The sequence below is a fragment of the Neoarius graeffei genome, chromosome 2 (assembly GCF_027579695.1).
Source record: "Neoarius graeffei isolate fNeoGra1 chromosome 2, fNeoGra1.pri, whole genome shotgun sequence".
NCBI lineage: Eukaryota > Metazoa > Chordata > Actinopteri > Siluriformes > Ariidae > Neoarius > Neoarius graeffei.
In genome coordinates this window covers 111404205-111425166 of record NC_083570.1, presented here as the reverse complement: position 1 = coordinate 111425166, position 20962 = coordinate 111404205, and the positions used below count along the sequence as shown (strand labels likewise).

The following is a 20962-nucleotide window of genomic DNA, read 5'->3' as shown; positions in this document are numbered from 1 at the left end:
TGACTAACAGCAGTTACAGCACTGAGGTGCATCGAACTGCTGTTTTAAAGCGTTTAAACACAGAAAAAAATTTTTTTTTCTAACTTGTTGATGATGCAGCTGTGAATACAAACACAATCTTCTTGGACCTGAGCTACTGACCTCTCCATTCCTGCTCGTTTTCATGCAGTAGGCAGGGCTCGAAATTAACTTTTTTTCTTTGTGTCCCCCAGTGGTCCCGAATTCTGTGTTGTATTGTCCCGAATGGAAGCAATAGTGTCCCCATTTTTTTCCTCTCTGAAATAACCAGTGGTTAATATTATCATATGAAGTTACTATTATATTTGTAACTATGCGATTTTGAACCCTTTATATAATTTTTACAATAAGTCACAAGACACAAGCGACACATGTCCTATACATCATCTACTTCAAAATTACAGTTATTGCATTTTCAGTTTATTAAACTTTGGCGATCTCACTGTATGAATAGATACCCGTTTATTTAAAGGGGCCAACTAGCTCATTCAGAAAACGTTTCAACTCCCTACATCTGCAGTACACTTTAGTTGAAAATAAGACCCCTTTTATGTTCATTTCATCTACTTATACCTTGAATATCTGTTGGCACTTATAAGGCCAACTTATAATTTTCACCATTACCGTTATCCATTTTATGAACTTTCCGTTATCCATTACCGTTATCCATTTTTATGAACTTTCCGTTATCCATTTTATGAACTTTCCGTTATCCATTTTTATGAACTTTCCGTTATCCATTTTATGAACTTTCGCTGCCGGGTGCAAACGTTAGCAACATCAGCATAGTGCCAGGGTCCGTGTATCATCCGATCATTCAAGTATTCCATTCAATCTGGAAAACGATGATACACGGACCTGCTAGGTCCGAGCCTAGTTGTGCTGCTGACTGACTAAACTTTCTGAACTAGAAAGACACCAAGAAAACTCACTTATTCTGTTGAACGGTATCTTCCGTCAATATCATCCACATCATTCCTGTTGTATTTTATAACGTGTCTAACAGTGTTCATTCAGTTCATTCAGTTGCTAGCGTTGCCTGCAGACCAGGCGATGACACTTTGGATCCTGAAGGTCCCGGAGACGTTATGTCTGGGCTTTCAGTTTCTTCCCCGCAGTCGGTCCGCTTCAACCACTTCAGCATTTTTGTTCTGGCAAGAGTCGGCGCAGCGTGTGCGGTAGCAATTCCATTCCAAGCCCATATAATGCGGACTCCGGCCGAAGATTCTAGAACAGAATGCGCTGCTCTGTAGCCTACGGATGCAGGTGCATCAAAAGTGAAGCTACTATGTATTTTTCGCTGTTAACGTTTTAAAAATAAAATTGCCAAATTAGGTGAATGTCTACGTATGTGTTACGGCTTTGTAAATAATATTAATGTAGAACTTTTTTTCTAGATCTATTTTTTTCCATTGTCCCGGGATTGTCCCAGATATGATAATTTTGTGTCCCGATGACATTTTTTATGGTCCCCGGGACATCGGGACACCGTTAGTTTCGAGCGCTGGCAGTAGGTCTAAATATTTGTCGTGTTTTGTAAAAAAAAAAAAAAAGGTTTATTTCCTGCCTTTGGAGCTGACTGTGCTCAAAGTCTCTTTAAAGTGCATATCACGGGTAAATTCAGGAGCAAGATCAATGTAATTCTATTTTATATTAAACTTTGGTCAAATATCTGTCACATTTTTGTGCAATTTTTTTAGGGCGTATTCACACCTACGTTGTTTGGTCCGGACCAAACGAACCAAATTTCCCTTGGTCCGGACCTTTTGGGTTGGTCTGAATACAAACCACCAAACTCTGGTCCGGACCAAACAAGCGAACCGAGACCGAGCTGCAAGGTCCGACTCGGTCCGGACCAAAGGAACTCTGGTGCGGATCTTTTGGAGGTGTGAAAGCAGACCGGACCTAATCCGACAGTTTTGCTTTTTTGTACCTCGGGAGCTTCCGTCGTTTGTCGAGCATTATGGGAAACAGAGTCTTGACACTCCACCGCAAAGCGCAAACACTGTTTCGGTTGTCAAGGGAACCTTACAACAGTCGTTCAGTCATTCAGACCAGTGGTAGGCTAGACTACAGAGTACAAAAAATGAGTAGGGGTCAAACGTGGGCCGAGGAAGAAACGCGTACCCTTGTGGATATATGGGCAGATGTCCACATATCTGAGCTTTTGGAGAGAACACACAAAAATGCCGACGTGTTTGCTGTATTCAGTGAGAAAATGAAGAAGGGGTTCACGCGCTCCCCAGAACAATGTCGGCTAAAAGTGAAGAAACTCCGTCAGACCTACGTTAAAATCCGGGACTTTCTTTCAAAAAGTGGCGGTACTAGCGACTTGCGTGAAGAGCCAGAACGGTCACAACATGATGTGCGCTCATCAGCGCTATCCTCCGTAGCCGCCTTGCCCTTTGTCGTCGTCGTTGATAAATTACTTGTACAACAGCATAGTAATCGCACAATTGTGAAAACAGTAAAAACTGGAAAAAACATATAGCTTTGATGACATTAAAAAGAATAACAGCACGGAAAGCCTCCATGACTACTTTTGAACTTAACGCTTTGTGCGCGTGTCGTCTCTGACCAATAGCTGAACGACCTCAGGGCGCGTGGCTTTGTTGACAGATTTTGGTCCGCTTACTAAAATGTACAGTGTGAAAGCGAACCGCACCAAAATGAAAAAATAAAAAAAGCATTTGGTTCGGACCAAAGCAAGCGAACTATCGAACTATCCTGGTCTGAATACACCATTATCTTGCGCAATGCCAGAAAAATTCAGTTGAAATCAAGACATTTGAGGCGAATTGGTCCGCCTCTGAAAAAACTTGGCATTTGGATTTCGCGGCAAACGTTGATTTTTGTGTTTCGTGACGTCGCGTGCGGGACGCCTCCTTCTGAATCCTACGTCAGCGCTGGTTTGTTTGAGGAAACGACCTGCTGGTTTTCTGCAAATTTCTTCAACGTTGTCGCGTAATTATTAAAATGGTTAACAGATGTATCGTAGGAGGGTGTACAGTAGCAACACCAATCATGATGGGATTAGTACTCATCGTTTCCCAAAAGACCGGACAATGAGAGAGAAATGGGAGCGCTTGGTCTACACAGGCTGTGCACTGAAACCGTGCAAAGCTCTCGCAGCCTGCTGGTGCTTCCGCAGGTGACGTCACGAATCTGGCTCCAGACTCCCTTGGGATTTTTCCAGACGCGTTTTATTTTATTTTTTTCTGCTGCTTGTGAAAAATTACCCTTCTGGATGAGTGTGTAACGGGACATACTTTCATAGAAATTGGTCCAGAATATGCACTTTAAGACTGGAGCACAGGGGTAACGCATCTAAAAATGTCTCGAGCCACATAAGTGGATATTTAAAGTGCTGGTGACACGTTTTTGACATCTTTGGCGATGTTTTATAACATAAAAAGTAATTCCTGATGATCCATATATTAATTCACGAAGGCGCCTATTTTACAAGTTATGATAAACGCGGCTATTTGGGCAAATTTGACGGGGCTGCAGCACCCAGGAGACGAAAGAGGAGGAGGAGCTATATGACGTCAGCGAAAGAACCTTCCTCCTAACTTACCAGTTTGTTGTTGATGCGGCAGGTGTTCAGTTTATCATTATTAGTATTATTATGCCTTCGCGTTGTGTTGCCGGCTTTTGCTCCAAAACCCACAAGGATGGGGTAAGTTTATTCAAGTTTCCCAGAGATCCCGAGCTGCATGCGAAGTGGGTGAAGCAAGTCAGGCGCACTCGTGACAAGTGGGAGCCCTCACCGACATCCGTCCTGTGCTCTGAACACTTCGATTTGGATTGTTTTGACACCCTTCCCAGCTTAAAAGAATCTCTTGGGTGTTCAGTTCAGCACAAACGTGTGTTACTACCATCAGCAGTGCCTACACAGTGTTGCCAGATTGGGAGGTTTCCAGTGCATGTCAGATACTGCTGACGTTTTCCAGCCCAAAATATGTTCAAAACCCACCAAAATGCACTTGAAACCGCCCAACTGGGCGGGATTCCTCCCAATCTGGTAACGCTGCCAGTATTCTGGAAGGGGTCGACTAGTAGCTATGCCGGATCCAAAGACAGTCCTCCTGTCAGAACATGTGTTGTGAAACGACATAAGATAAAGGTACGTAGAGCTATAGATTCTACATGATGATCATAAATGTAATCATAAAGTCGGCGTGATATCAGTCATGTATTTGCTTGTGAAAGCTTGCGGCTTTCATGTAACTGCCGCCTAGCAACGAGAGGCAAAGGGTAAAGAGGGTAGGCTATCATAGATTCTATTCGGAAGAGATCAACACAATTCTAGACTCCCAGAAGAGGAAGAGCTAGCACTAGAGAGTTCACCGGCGTTTTCATGCGCCATTTCCATTGAGTAGAACCAGAGTAGAACAGCCAGTGAACCGCAGCGTGTTCTCCCGCTGACGTCACAACATGGCCGCGAGCCACGGACCCAGTTTTCTTGCGCTGTGCAATTAAAAGTTGGGTATTCGCATAACAGTTTCTTTTCACGTAATTATAACAGAAATCTAACATGTTTGCCATGTTGTATAGTTTATTTAAGAAATTGCATAGAGTCATGTTCATGTCATCAGCACTTTAACTTAACATACCAATACAGATTTAGCAAATGGTTTTGAACTGAATTCTGTGGAATCGTATTGGGACGTCGAAGTTCTGCCCCAAAACCTTCCTCCAAGCCTCGCCAACCCTGTGATGCTGTTAAAGTGGTGAACTGTGAGCGGTTAATAAATGCACGTCTCTCTCTTTGTGTCTCGGTTTTTTTCCTCATTTTGTTTGAGCTGTTGGAGTTGCCAAGTTACTCCGTTGCTTAGAGAGCTTTCTTTTGTCCATTTTCTGATGAGAGAATTCCACGAGTAGATTTAAAAAAAAAAAATTGTTTTCCTCCCCGTCTGAATGGGTGTAAATTTTGCTGTCGCTACTATTTTGCCACTGGTTTACAAACTGCTGATTATTTAAAAAAAACAAAACACTTTTGGCTCAGTTCAGATTCTTTGACTTTTGTTCTGCTTTTTGAAGAAGTGTGTGTGTGTGTGTGTGTGTGTGGGGGGGGGTGTTTCTCATATGTGCATAATGTGAGTGTGTTTGAGTGGTGGAATAGAGCCAGAAGACCAGGATGTCGGACAGAAGCGGTAGTTGTATACTGCCCCCAAGTGGTAAAAAATGACAACTTGCCATCTCCTCGTGCTTGGAGGTTCTTTCAAACCAGCCTGTTTACTTGGTTAAAATGCCAACCTTTCTAATGTGCTCGATTTAATTTTTGCTTATTCAATACTGTTTAATTTTATTTGTAGAAGACATTTAATAATGGACAAACAGCTTTACGGAAATCTGGGTGTAGATTTAGATCAGGGGCGCAGATACGTTTTTTGAACTGGGGGGGACAAAGCTGCGAGCAAACCAGCCCCACCCCCAATATGTGTTGTGCGAGGAATATACTCTGATGCCCTCAGGGCGGCGACTAGGGATGGCGAAAACTAAAAAAAATCTTGACCGACCACCGAGCCTCATTAGCCGGTTAAAGTCGGTTAACCTATGAGTTTAAACGGATGCAAACTGCGGATGCGCCTTTTTCAACTGAATTACTACATAAGCAAATGCCGTTACAGTCCATGAAAAAGCCGTGAAAAAGTCGGCATCTGCGCCTTTAGTTTGTGTGGAGAGAGATGATCTGCAATAACATGCATTGTTGGCTACAGACCGAAACATACTTTCAGAATGCACTGGCCAACGCAGGACTAAACTCCATGTGCCTTCTAATAATAATAATAATAATAATAATAATAAAAAAAAAACAATAGTAATTTGTAAGCTAAAAAGCCTGTGTCTACACTTTTTTCTTTTTTTTCTTTCGCCGAGTGGCAGCTGTGTTCAACTGGGGCGGGACATGACTGAATGGGTGTTTCTGATTTGTCAGCTGTCGTCCTTACACCGCATGGCATGCCCCAAGCGTTTACAAACACAGGATTCCAGGTTCTCCGCTCCAAAATCGTCAGCTTCCGCCCCTTCACCGTTTAGTGAGATGGAGATGGAACGGGAAGACTGTCTACCATACTCAATAAGAGCGGTTATACTAGCACCTGTGAAGATCAATAGATCATGTTATAAAAACAATCCTATCATACATGATGCTATTAGGGTATGGAAGCAACTAAAAAAGCATTTCAACCTCAGTGTAGGGATCGACCGATATGTTTTTTTTTTTTTTTTTTTTCAGGGCCGATACCGATTATTATGGAATTGGGATGCCGATAACCGATATGTGCAACCGATAAATGTAAACATTATAATTCACATGAAATTAAACATAGCACACACTGACACAGACCTTCATATCCATGAAATGTATGTTTAATTGTAAAATTGAACATGAAATTTTGTGCAGGGAGATGCCAGCAGCATTTGTACAATAAAGTCAAACATTAGTTAGAATAAAATGAGAAATAAAATAAAATAAATATTCACCAATAAAAAAATAAATCACTCCCTACTATATTACAGCTCACCATTTTCAGTGGAAAATAAATGAAAATACACTCTGGATTCTCTTACACTAAGAACCAAGTAAGACTTACCAACTTCAAGTAGTTTTTAAATAACAAACCAAGTGTAGGGAGCTGCCTGCAGCATTTTTTAAAAAGTAAAATCAAACATACAGTAAAGTCGGCTATCACTCCCTATTAGGAGCGGCTGCTCCTTTAAGAGTATATCGCTTTCCGAATCAGAAGCGCTAGCGAGGAGAATCACTTGCGCAAGAATTATAAATACTAGTCACACCTGGCTTGTTTAAATGTTCAAACAGCGCTTTATAAAGTTGCCTTGACCGCCTCTCTGTATGGCTGTCATTCTACTGTTCGAGTAGAACTACTGACACATTCACAACGTTTCCAGACGGGGATTTAAAAATGACTGCAGCCTGTGTTATGCTGTTTCAGCGAGACTAGTTGGTTGTAGGCTAATTCAAGTGCTTCCTTCCGTAAGCTAAGTTTGCCTGGCTACACAGATGCAAATGGACAATTTTAACGAGTAGTAGATGAAGAATGTAAACATATAATGATGTGCTTTTGCAACTTGTGTGTTTGTGACTTATTGCGGGAAAAGCAGCGTGTCCTTACCTTGATACGGGCGCCTTGAAACAGTTCAGAGTGTTTAGCTGCGCGTGTCGATTGGCTATATCTCTTGTGCCAAACAAATCAGATGTTGTGGTGGGCGGGACCGTGTTCTTGAACTCAGAGAGGCGAGTGCAGGAAAGGACGTGCAGTGACAGTCGCGTTAGGAACGAAATGGCTGCAAAAAGGCATGTTCTCGGCATATCGGTGGAAATTATGGCCGATACCGATAACCCTAAAAATGCAGAATATCGGCCCGATATATCAGCCAGGCCGATTATCGGTCGACCCCTACCTCAGTGCACTGTCTTCTTTATTGCCAATAGCAGCCAACCCTACCTTCATCCCCTCCATTGTGGACAGAACATTTAGTGTGGAAGGAGATGGGGATAGGTAACATTGGAGACCTGTACATTAGGGGCACCTTTGCTTCTTTTCAACAACTTCAGCAGAAATTTGGCTTACCACAGACTCATTTTTTCAGATCTCTTCAGATTAGGAATTATGTCAAAACACATCTTCCTAATTTTGAGGTGGTAGCACCAGATACTTCGGAGATCTCCATGATAATATCTGCCAATTCTTGTTTCATAATCTCTCCACTATATCTCACATTGCTGAGTATGGACCAACCCAGAACGAGCACTTTAAAGGACAAATGGGAAACAGAGCTTGGAATTCCAATACCTCAGTATGTGTGGGAGGAGTGTTTAGAATAAATACATACATACATACATACATACATACATACATACATACATACATGAATGTTCCATTAATACTCGACATTGCTTGATGCAATTCAAAATTCTACACAGATTACATTACTCCAAGGCCAAGTCGCATAAGATATTCCCTGACGTCTCACCAATGTGTGAGAAATGTGAATGCACAGAAGCTACCTTATCACACAGTTATGCCTTATGTCATAAATTACAAGAATACTGGTGTGACATCAGGGTTTTTTTCTAGAAAAATTTAGTATGAGGGCGCTCACCATGGTGGGGGGGAGATGGTGCCGGTTGTGTCGTCCCCGCCGTGCAAAGCCTTTGAAAAATGCTCCAATGGGACATTCTGAGGCTATCTGAGAGGGAAATTGTAACAAATTGTCTGTCAACATTGAAAACGAAAGAAGTAAGGCCAAAAAAAAAAAAGTGTGTTTCCGGTAACATGAAATACTAAAATAAGGTCGGTAGGTAGGAAAGGTGTGTTTTTATTTTGTTCGAAAAAATTAACACAAGTAAACATCTTACAAAATAGTATTTTGGCACAGAATCCTTTATACCACACATCATAATAAAATAAGTGTTTTAAATCTTTAAACGAATAAAAAAAATCGCGAGAGTTCGAGTTATGATCTACGGAAGCGATATTTCATGATATTTTCATGTAATAACGTGAAAACACCTTATCAAGAAATAACGTGAAAATAACGTCCTAGGCTCGGCTACTTCCATTAAAAGCAGACGGCCTAGCCTAGCCTACTGTAGAACTTGGGTCGAGCAAAAACATGGCTGAATCCTGAATGACTCCTATTTGTATAAATAGGGGACTACATAGGCGGCAAAATGTAGTGTTTTTCCCTGCCATGGAAGTGCACTTGTATACTGAAAAGGAAGCAATTTGCATTACAGCCTTGAATGAGGATTCAAAATGGCGGCTCGGCTCAGTTTATGCAGGAGGGCTGATAGAAGTGACGAAACATTTTACTTTTTATCATTTCTTTCACAACTTGAATGCGTTGAAACAAAAAATTATGACAAACTAACGCCGCTTACACTAAAATATCGAGGGAAATTTGTTATAACTTTATGGTCGGCAATTTCGACGCGGAAATTCTCGATCGGTCGGGTTACCGGAAACACACTTTATTTTATTTTTTTTAATTTATTTTTTTTATTTGGCCTAATCTTCTTCTGCCCTGGACAGTCTTCGGCTTTCTTCCGCTTCGTGCCGCGGGATGACATCTTTAAATGCCCAAGTGTCAACAAAAACAGCTCGCAAACTACTTCTGTCAAAAGCTCCCGCGCCGGTGGGTGAAAGGTCATTCAGTCTCGAGAAATCTCGCTCTACAAGTCAGCTGACCTTGTATGTAACCCATGTCAAATCTCGCGAGAGCAGCCGCGACAAGTAAACAACTAAACAACACGGCGTCTCAGTCTGGAAAACGCCAATTCGGATTGTTTTTGCACCGTCTGGCGGTGTATCTACTGTGATTGGAATATTTTTGGAGCAATTATAACGTATTTGATCAGATACATTGTCACGTAGTGTTGCTGGGATGTTTTCACGGAGTCGGTAAGGGGGCGCATGCCGAGAGTAAGAGGGCGCAGCACCCCTGTTCCCCCGTTTAGACGAAAGCCTGGACATATTTCATTTCCTGTCTAGGATTCTTGAAGTCCAAATAACTCCGGATCCTGTTTTGATTATTCTGGGAATATCTGATGAGCTCTTGAAGCTTAATGTAGCACAACAGCGTCTTCTGTCATATGGTGTTATAACTGCCAAAAAATTGATTCTTTTATATTGGAAGAAAAAAGAGGTACCCTCCTTCAAACACTGGCTATCAGATTTGACAGGCGCTCTCCACCTGGAGAGAATCAGATTCATCCTAAAAGACAAGTTAAGACAATTTGAAAAAATCTGGGAACCTTTGGTCTCTTATCTTGATAAGGCAACTGATTAGGATGGCCAATAACTTCACATTGCACTCCTGGGGAGGGTGGGATATTCACGAGTTAATGGGGGGGGTTGATGTTGTCCTGTAGGTCTTGTATTTTACATCCTATTTACAGTGTATTGCAGTTATTTTTATTGTTTATTTTTATTGTGCCTTTATTATTGTTCTCATCAGTATTAGTTTTCTGTGTATGTATGGGCATTTCCTTGCAGTTTGTTTGTGTAAGTTTTTCTTAAAAGAAACATGTGAATGTCAGTCGAAGTGCCTTGTGGAAAGAAATGTTTCACAATAAACATATTTGAAAACAAAATCGGCAGCTTCAAAACGATTTTTATTTTTTTTTTCACCGACAACCCAAAAAAATTAACCGGTTGACGTTGATTCGGTCAACCACCGGTCAAACAGTCATCGGTTAACATCCCTAGCGGCGACATTACTCAGCTAAGACAAAAAACACCATCAAAATTGTAAACCAGTGCATCCTGACTTTCTAACTATGCCTGTGTGTTGCGTGAGCGGCAGTCAGTCAACAACTCATCGCAAAGTTTCCTTATGAAACAATATGCTCGCTGAAATTATGGCAGGGAACGCCAGATTAAACATTAAAACTGCCTTCTGAGCACTGTATCTACAGGCTGCCACCGAAAGGAGGAGGCTACCAGAAAGGCATCTCTACTCCGTACGATTTTACTTTCACTACGACATTACTTTGAACAGACTATCAAAAAATTGCAAGGTGATATGATAAAGTAAGGCACAGTTTACTTAGTCGTTGTTTTTTGAAAAAACGATGCAATCGTTTTCTGCCTTTTCGGTTTGGCACCCTTCATCATGCCGTGTTGGGGTCCTGAACTAGGAGCTGTCCCCGATTATGCCTGTCAAACTTGTTGTGGGTAACCATAGCAACCAAGCTCGAGCTCGCAACCTGTGCAGTCTGCGCAGCTCAACCGACCGAATATCAGTCTTTGTTTTGTTTTATGTGAATTGTTGCAACTATGTATACACTGCTGTGCACCTCAATAAACCGAATGGTAATTAGTCTTTTGATTTTTCCGTGAGGTTTGCCTTATGCAAAGAAAGACAGCATAGACGTTTTTCCCTCCCTATAAGTGGGGGGGACCGAACGAGGTGAATTTAAATCTGGGTGGGACGAATCCCACCTGTCCCACCCTCTATCTGTGCCCGTGATTTAGATAGCTAATGAGCAAGCCAGAGGTGACCAAGAAAACCTCCCCAAGACAACATGAGGCAGAAACCTTGAGAGGAGCCAAATTCTGGGGGAGGGAGTCCATCCATGTCTGGGTGAAACTGGATAGTAGTGGTCAAGGCCACCTAAACCGAGACAAGACCAGATCAGAGTGCACAAAAAGGGGGGTGAGGAAGGGGGGGGTGTTACGGCTGTTAACAGTCACAAAAATTTCAAATTGGCAATGAGTCACGTGTGGGTTGCATTTGAAACAGGAAGTTTTACATCCAGTCACAGTAATGATGTTAACGGTTAAATTAGACAACACTCAGGCAAATTGGCAGGGGGGACAGCAGCAGTTCTGCCCCTGCTCTGGTCAATATTCTAGGTACTAATAAAAAGCCTGCACCTTTTAATCACAGCATGTGTACCAGATTATAATAGACCAAAATGGGAGTCAGGTAATGGGGGTTGGGACTGTTTGGTGCTTGATAGATGGTTAGTAGTATCTGGTTGTTACTGACCTGCCTGATTTTGTGAATTTAACTTGCTAATACCTCAAGGAATTAACATGAGTGATGAGCAAGTTTGTCTTTCTCCCACACTGCAAAAAATGGCCTTTCAAAAATAAATAAAAGATTAAAACAAAGCATATTTGCTTGAATCAGGTGAAAAAAAAACCTGTCAGTGGAACGATTTCTTAAAGTAAGATGAAAAATCTACCCTGTTTTTAGATGAAATAATTCCAAAATAAGATTGGGGAACTTATTACGCGAGATCTGATTAACTCAAAATAATCAAAATAGTTCTTATAACAAGATCGTACTTCTTACATTTAGCCATTCAAGTCATTTTTATTTATTTCATTTTAAGGGTATTTCACTTTAAATTCATGACACAGTCTCAGCAGTAAAAACTGAATTTAAGATAAATATACTAATATTAGGATTGTTAAATTCTACAACTAAGCATTGCTACCTTAAAAGATTCTCCTTTTGTGACCTGTAATTAGTAAAATACTCTAGATATGAGACCAGAGACTATCTTGAATCAAGTTGACGACACGTGTAGCATTGCAACAAGTTTTTTTTTAAATTTTATTTTTTTATTTTTTTCCCATTTCAACATTCAAAACATTAAAACATCTCTTAAGATTCCACTTCCCCAGGACCTCAGGCACCAAAAAAAAAAAGTCTACGCATTTTGACTTGCAGTGCTTACACAACGCCAAAGCAATAGTGCATTTTGGGGGCACTGACTATTCATGTGTACGAGGGGTTTACAAGATTAGGCACAAAAAAACAAACAAAACAAAAAAACACTGAACTTAACTCGCAGCATTCCAAAAAGACCTCACTAAGGCTACATCCACACGACAACAGCAACGAGATATATATATATATATATATATATATATATATATATATATATATATATATATATATATATATATATATATTTTAAATATCGTGTCCACATGGGCAACGGATCAGTAAAATATCAGGTCCATATGGGAACGGAACGCTTGCTGAAAACGATGCAATACACATGCCACACCTCTACGTGTGCTGTAAGGCGGTCCCATCGGAGACACCAGAACAATAGAAGTAGACGCGTGCGCATAAACCCCTTCTTCTGTAGCATCAGCCACATAAAGTTTTGATTATTAATTAGTAGCTTAAAACGAAAGACGTGGAAAGAGGAATGAACGGGGGTAGATGGAAGCCGGTACGCCAACATTCTGATATCCTCCAGAATTCTTTAATGGTCCGGAATAAATTGAATGCTACACGTTGACGGATTACTTTGTTCTTCTACGCCCTTTTTGAGGAATGTATTGTTGGACTTAAACCAACATCTGAAGAGGTGAGATCGCTTTTTTTTTTTTTTTTCTCCCTGTGTTTGCTGGCGGGATTGTTTTTGTTTTTGGAAAGCGCACGGGCGGTGCGCGGTTTTGGTTACTGCAGACTAAAGGCTCTGCTCTAAGGGCTATTCTCTCACTCTCTCACTTTGCACCATTACACAATCAATATTCACAGTGAAAATATTTTGTAAGCGCGTTTCATGAACCAAGTTATAGGATTTGTTGACAACTCACATCGAGTTCGTTACACTTCTACCCGGCGTGACGCACTGACAGTCATGTGGTTGTGACGTCATCGTAAACAAATCCGTTCTACTCATCCAGATGACTTCGCAACGGCGCCGTTGCCAGATTTTTCCACTCTGGAACCCGTTCTCAAAAGATTTCGTTTTGGGGCACCCAAAACGCCGGTGCCGTGTGGACGCCAGGCCGAAACGATAAACAATTTTATCAGATTTACCTGAATCCGTTGCCGTGTGGACAGGGCCTAAAACGCCCTCCACTCACTCATAGCCTTTTTGAAGGCACTTGTCTGGTCTAGAGTCTGTACAGCATCTAGAAGGAGCTCACTCTGAATGACTGAGAAAACAGTCGCAGTAAACTTAGGATATGAAAGGTGACCCAAACGTCTACGCATTTTGACTTGGTGCTTACACAACACCAAAGCAACAATGCGTTTCGGGGGCACTGACTGTTTTTGTTTGTTTTGTTTGGTGCCTGATTTCAGTAAAGTTCATTTATTCCCAAAACAAGCGTACTTTTTTTTTTTTTTTTTTTTTTTCTTGAAACAAGATGAACCGCATTTGACAAATGTCCAAAATGTACTTACTTGTTTTATTTTCAAAGGTGCTCCAAATAAGACTTTTTCAAGACATTTTGCCTATACAAGATTTTCAAGATGGACTGTCTAAAAACTAGCCTTTCTAGCTAAATGAGGTTTTGCTTGTTGGGCAATTATGTCTTATAATAAGGGTGGCCAGATGTTTTGATTTGAAAATAGACAAATACACTTGCTAAGATTTTTATATTTTTTGCAGTGCAGTCTCTTGCTCGTAAAAACGTTTACCGATTTTGTCTTCTCTTTTTGTCCCCTAGCTCCAGATCTCGCTCCCGTTCCCATAGTCGTGACAGAAACTACCCATCGAGAGATTTTCAGAGCAACCGGGGGTACTCTCGTGGATTCCGTGGCTACCGGAGACCCTTCTATTACAACCGTGGCCGGGGTCGCGGTTACTATCCACGTGGCTACCACAGAGGAGGAGGGGGTGGTGGCGGCTCTTACGGTTATCGCTCCAACAACTGGCATGGAGGCCACCGTGACCAGCAGCAATCCCACGATCACCACAGCCCCAAAAGGGGGCGCTCTCGCTCCCGCACGCCACGCAAACGCTCGAGGAGCCGCAGCCGCTCCCATTACTCTGGCAAATCCTCTTCTCGATCGCGTCACTCGAGCTCATCTTCGCGATCCCCGTCTCCGCGACGCCGTACCTCCGGAAAGGCTCCCTCTAAGGAGTCAAAGAGTAAGAGCTCACCAAACGAAGGGAAAGGCAATAGCAAAGAACCAGAACCCAAACCCTCTGCGTCCATTCCCGAGGAGCCGCTGAGCAAATGGGAGAGCCTGAGCGACTACACCACCAGTCCGAAAGCATCGAATCCCGAGCCAACGGTTCCACTCGGGACTCAACCTGAGGTTAAAGTGTCCCTTTCTGAAGCTACAGGTAATGGTGCCTCTGTTTGGAGAAGCATTAGTGGTCCTGAAACCAAGAGCCCTCCAAAGCAAGCAGCAGCATCAACTGGTTTTGGCTTCTTCTCCAAGGAAGACATGAAGGCAGGAGAGAAAGCAGCCATTTCCACAGCGTTCAAAAAGTACGTCACGCCACTTCACTGTGTCTTGAGAATTGCAGTCCTCTTTTTTTATTTAAACCAACATCCCTCTCTTTTGTTTCTCTCTCTCTCGCAGAGTATTTTTGATTTATAATCACTCTTTCAAATGTGTTTAGTCTGTGCACAGCAAACAAAGCTCCTCGGAAGAAAAAAGGTTAAAATGGAAGTCATCTCATTTCAAACGCAAATAAAATGCCAAATCTTGCTGGCTGTTGCCCTGTGCAATGAGGTTGTTTGCAATCCCATAATTTAGGAGATAAAGCTTAGCTGATGTAAGTATATTTCCTAAAACGAGTCCTGGTCAGTCATGTCTGCTGTGGTGCAGTTTTTAGTGCTCAATGTTTGCTTGTGATAAGTTTATATTTCATTTTAGTAAATCTATTAGAGTAGCTACATTGTAGAGCTGAGCGATAATCAAATTATAAATTCGCAGTTGTGTTTTTAATTTAACGTTGGCGAGTTCATATGGCGGTTGTGTAATCGATGAATGAATGGATGCACCGGTTTGTTGGCTTTTTTTTTTTTTCTTCAAATTTCATGCCTTTTTATTGACGCTGCTCATGATCCATTTTGCTAATATGAATTTCCCATGTCTAAACATGCTCCATCCGTAAATGAATGCACGTAGCTTAATCTACGGCTTAAATGCGAATATATTCAACCTAGTTTCCTTTTGTTACAGACATGTAAAAGTTTTTTCCTTTACCTGACATGTTTCGATGGCGTAACTTCCGTCTTCATCAGAGGGTCACCCGGATATTGATCACATGCCAATATCCACCATGGGCCATACACTAAAGGCGCACAACAAGTGAAAACAAAAGGAAGAAAACGGACAACCCAAAAACAAGAAAGCAAAGCAGTAGTGACTGTACTGCATGTCAGAGGAGTCACAGAACGAATCCAAAGAGCCATGAAAACGCACAACATACAAACACCCGTGAAACCACACACCAAACTACGACAGCTACTACGTAGTTCACCCTAAAGCTAGCCGCACACTACGCCGATGTTCAGCCTACCGAGCCAACTGAAGTCGCGAGTCAGGCGTAAAGACTAGTTTTCGATGGTACCGACTCGTCTCACAGCCCAGGGCTCGAAATTAACTTTTTTTCTTTGTGTCCCCCAGTGGTCCCGAATTCTGTGTTGTATTGTCCCGAATGGAAGCAATAGTGTCCCCATTTTTTTCCCTCTCTGAAATAACCAGTGGTTAATATTATCATATGAAGTTACTATTATATTTGTAACTATGCGATTTTGAACCCTTTACATCATTTTTACAATAAGTCACAAGTCACAAGCGACACATGTCCTATACATCATCTACTTCAAAATTACAGTTATTGCATTTTCAGTTTATTAAACTTTGGCGATCTCACTGTATGAATAGATACCTGTTTATTTAAAGGGGCCAACTAGCTCATTCAGAAAATGTTTCAACTCCCTACATCTGCAGTACACTTTAGTTGAAAATAAGACCCCTTTTATGTTCATTTCATCTACTTATACCTTGAATATCTGTTGGCATATATAAGGCCAACTTATCATTTTCACCATTACCGTTATCCATTTTTATGTAATATACCTGTTGCCCCATTCAGAGATGTTTTGAAAGCCATCAGCCATACCATCAATGGATGAAATGCCCTTGAGCAAGGCACCGACCCCAACATTGCTACAGGGACTGTAACACCTGTAAAAAAAACTGTAAAGTCACTTTGGATAAAAGTGTCATATCATATATAAGTGCAAACAAAGCAATGTAATTCAAGTTTTTTGTTATTGTAACCACAGTGACTTTTTTTGATTTTGCAGTCACAGCGCAGCCACGTTTATAATGGCAGTCTATGGGGCTGAGCGCCCGTCCTCTCCTCACTTTCAGGCTTCTCATGCAAAAACTCGTTTTTAACTCGCTCTAGTGACCTCAGTTTTTACATTACAGACAAAAAAAATTACATCGTGTTCAGGAGAGCCTTGTGGCACTCAATGTGAAAGAATTTTGTGACTATCTCCTTCCGTTTTCGTGTAAATCCCTGTTGTTTGGAGGGAGCGCACTGAGCAATTACTGCCCTTTCTGTGTCTCTCAGCGCAGCGTGCGGGTGGGGGAGGGGCTGCTTGCTCTCTCTCACACACACACAGAAGGGACGCGCTGCTCCCTCTCAGAGACACACAGGCTTGTCGCCTCAACGCAAATCATTCATTCACAGAGTGCAGCTCAGGCCCTGCAATTGTGACTGCTACGCGCACTGCATCACTCTCACAATTTCCCCCATGTAGAACTTTTTTTTTTTCTAGATCTATTTTTTTCCATTGTCCCGGGATTGTCCCAGATATGATAATTTTGTGTCCCGATGACATTTTTTATGGTCCCCGGGACGTCGGGACACCGTTAGTTTCGAGCGCTGTCACAGCCGATTCAAAAAACTAATCGGGAGCCAGACTGATCGGCGAGAGTCGCTAGCAATAGCCAATCGTATCTTTCGCATATAACACGTGATATTTCGTGATCATGTGACTTCTATCCTTTCGAAAAATGGGAGATCCGCGCCCCGACATGCGGTGTGCGCGCGCACTCGGCGCATGCTCAGCTGCGTGAATGTGTCCTGCACCGAAAATAAGAGATTTACAAGCCAGGAACGCCTCATGATGCAATACGCAAGAAAAGAAAGATTTACTTCCATTTTACTTTGTATTTGAGTAAAGTGAATAAATCTTTGGCATAAAATACGACAACATATATAAACGGTATCACTAGACAGAGAAATCTTTTAGCTTCAAAATGATATATCAAACACAATTTTTTGACAACGACAAGTATATTAATTTTGCGACCAAAGTCACCTACCCTTTTAATTTCCGCACGGTAGTGAAACGTGATGTCATCGGCAGGTTCCCCTTCTTGTGTACCACGTGTCGGTGTTCTGTAAAGTTATCCTACCTCTTGGATTTATCCTACCAAGCCTACTGCGCATGCGCAGGACACATGACGCCATTACAATTAGCAAGTTCTCATGCAGACCGTTTTATTATTCACAACAAGTCATTACAAATTATTTGACTCGGCCAAAGACTCGACCAATACGCACAAAGCATAAAAATCAGCAAATGCGTGAAATACTCACTGATTTTCTATCAGCCCAGCTGATCGGTAGGACAAAACTACTGTTGAATTTTCCTACCGTCCTGGATTTCGCACATGCGCAGTAGGCTTGGTAGGACAAATCCAAGAGGTAGGATACATCACGTGGTACACAAGAAGGGGAACCTGCCGATGACATTTCACTACCGCGCGGAAATTAAAAGGGTAGGTGACTTTGGTCGCAAAATTAATATACTTGTCAAAAAATTGTTTGATATATCATTTTGAAGCTAAAAGATTTCTCTGTCTAGTGATACCGTTTATATATGTTGTCGTATTTTATGCCAAAGAATACAGCCAATGGTGGAATGCCACTTTAACCCTGCGTGCACAGGAGTTTTTGTGTTTACTCCCCCCCGGCTGGCTACTTATTTGTCATAGCTGGCTAGTATGAGCCTTAGTGGAAAGCCCTGGGAATGCGTAAATGTCAAGTTCGATTTTAGATTTACAAACCCGAAAAAAAATGTCGAAAAACCGGGATTAAAAAAATTTCACCCACACAAACGGCACTCACCCGGCTGGTGGACCGGAAACAGAACATTTTTTAATAATGGCCCAAGATATTAACCTCTGCTTTCTTTCAGTCGTGAGTTAGTCGGGGATATGTGCGTGCCCTGTCGGGAGTCGGCTCTGAAATGGGTCGGTTCGGTACCGCGTGGATCGGCGTAGTGTGCGGCTAGCATAAGGACAAAATCGACCAAGGTGGGGTTTACATTAGACCGTATCAGCGGATCATCAGATTAACGTTTTTAAAAACAATTGGCGTGCACACAGCAACGCCAATACATGATTCGCGTGCACACAGCAACGCCAATACACGGATACGCTCGGCTCCGCAGGCATCCTGCGCTCCAAATCACTCCGCCCTGAACAGCGAGTGCCCTCTGGAGGGTGCGCACTCCGGCCCTGCGCAGCTCACAGAGCGCGCGAGTGAAGCGCACGAGCAGTGATTCGGGACTGAGCCGCTGTGTGTGTGATCCCAGCGCATATCACTTACCACTCGCAAGTGGAAGGATGGCAAGCCTAAAGACAATCATAACTACACAATGGGCAGTATTTGCATCAGTATTTGCAGTATTTTCATACTTTTATACTCTTTAATGAAAGGTGATACAAGGCGGAAGTCCGCGCCGTTTTTCAGTTGTCGCGTCACATGACCAACGCCAGTGAATCGGGAAGGTGGATGTCACAGTGACGTTGTCCAATGACGACGCCAGCTAGAGCTCAGCACAGCGTATCCACGTATTCTCAATGTTTACACAGCACCGGACCAGACACGAACTGGATTGAATACGTGGACGCTGGCGGATTCCCGTTTCCCGGCGTTTTAATGTGAACGGACAGTGCATCCGCGAAGAAAACGAGACAGATACGGTCTAATGTAAACTTGGCCCAACACAATAAATGCACTGTCGTATATGAAATACCATGCCAGTCATGCAATAAAACTTACATTGGGGAGACAGGAAGGAGTTTTAGCATACGATAAAAGGAACATGATAAAGGAATGTGAAAAAGAAACAGAACAGAGACGAACAAGAGCAATAAAAGATAAAGCCACGCAAGAGAACCTGAAATCAGCGATAACAGACCACTGCAGAAGGGAAAATCATATAATGGACTGGGACGATGCTCAGATCATACAACAAGAGAACAACAGATACCATCGTTGGATTAAGGAGTCAATAGAAATCAGAAAGCGTAGCCCAAGAACAATAAACAGGGATGAGGGGGCATACATGCTCTCCCACACCTGGAGCGCCGTCCTGAGGGGGCAACACTGACAGCGGGAGGTGTGGCCGACCTGTCAATACTGACAGGGAAGCCACACCTCCGTAACATCAGCTGATTACAAAAGCACGTCACACACCAATATCCAGGTGACCCTCGGATGAAGACGGGAGTTACACCGTCGAAACATGTCAGGTAAAGGGAAAAACTTTTACATGTCTGTAACAAAACAAAACTAATGACTTGACTTAATAAGAAGACATAATGAACGTGACGCATCTATATTCAACCTACACATGTTCCAGACAGGTACAGTGCTCGGCGTAAATGAGTGCACCCCTTTTGAAAAGTAACATTTTAAACAATATCGCAATGAACACGAGCAATTTCCAAAATGTTGACAAGTTTAATAGAACATCTGTTTAACTTATAACGTGAAAGTAAGGTTAATAATGTAACTTGGATTACACATTTTTTTTCAATTTTACTCAAATTAGGGTGGTGCAAAAATGAGTACACCCTACAACAAAAACTACTACATCTAGTACTTTGTATGGCCTCCATGATTTTTAATGACAGCACCAAGTCTTCTAGGCATGGAATGAACATTTTGCAACATCAATCTTTTTCCATTCTTCAACAACGACCTCTTTTAGTGACTGGATGCTGGATGGAGAGTGATGCTCAACTTGTCTCTTCAGAATTCCCCATAGGTGTTCGATTGGGTTCAGATCAGAAGACGTACTTGACCACTGAATCACTTTCACCCTGTTCTTCTTCAGAAATCCAACAGTGGCCTTAGATGTGTGTTTAGTCATGTTGGAAAACTGCACGACGACCAAGGGCACGGAGTGATGGTAGCATCTTCTCTTTCAGTATAGAGCAATACATCTGTGAATTCATGATGCCATCAATGAAATGCAGCTCCCCGACACCAGCAGCACTCATGCAGCCCCACATAAGGACACTGCCACCACCATGTTTCACTGTAGGCACCAGGCATTTTTCTTTGTGTTCCTCAGCTTTGAAGCCATCAGTTCCAAAAACATTTATCTTGGTCTCATCACTCCAGAGTATAGAGTCCCAGTAGTCTTCATCTTTGTCAGCATGGGCCCTGGCAAACTCTAGGTGGGCTTTTTTGTGCCTGGGCTTTAGGAGAGGCTTCTTTCATGGACAGCATGCCATTCCTCTGCAGTGTACGCCGTATCGTGTCACAGGAAATAGTCAACCCAGTTTGGCTTTCTACTTCTTTAGATAACTGCAGTGAACTTGCATGCCGATTTTCTTCAACCCTTCTCATCAGAAGACGCTCCTGTCGAGGTGTTAA

At 42.3% G+C, this 20962-nt stretch overlaps 1 protein-coding gene across 1 annotated transcript in view; it reads left to right on the top strand.

The window, feature by feature from the left end:
* thrap3b (thyroid hormone receptor associated protein 3b) overlaps positions 1 to 20962 on the top strand; it is a 65162-nt gene that overhangs the window by 23391 nt on the left and 20809 nt on the right. Inside the window, exon 4 of the mRNA XM_060904475.1 lies at positions 13977 to 14747. Within this exon, the coding sequence (XP_060760458.1) occupies positions 13977 to 14747 (771 nt within the window). The remainder of the gene's footprint in view (positions 1 to 13976; positions 14748 to 20962) is intronic.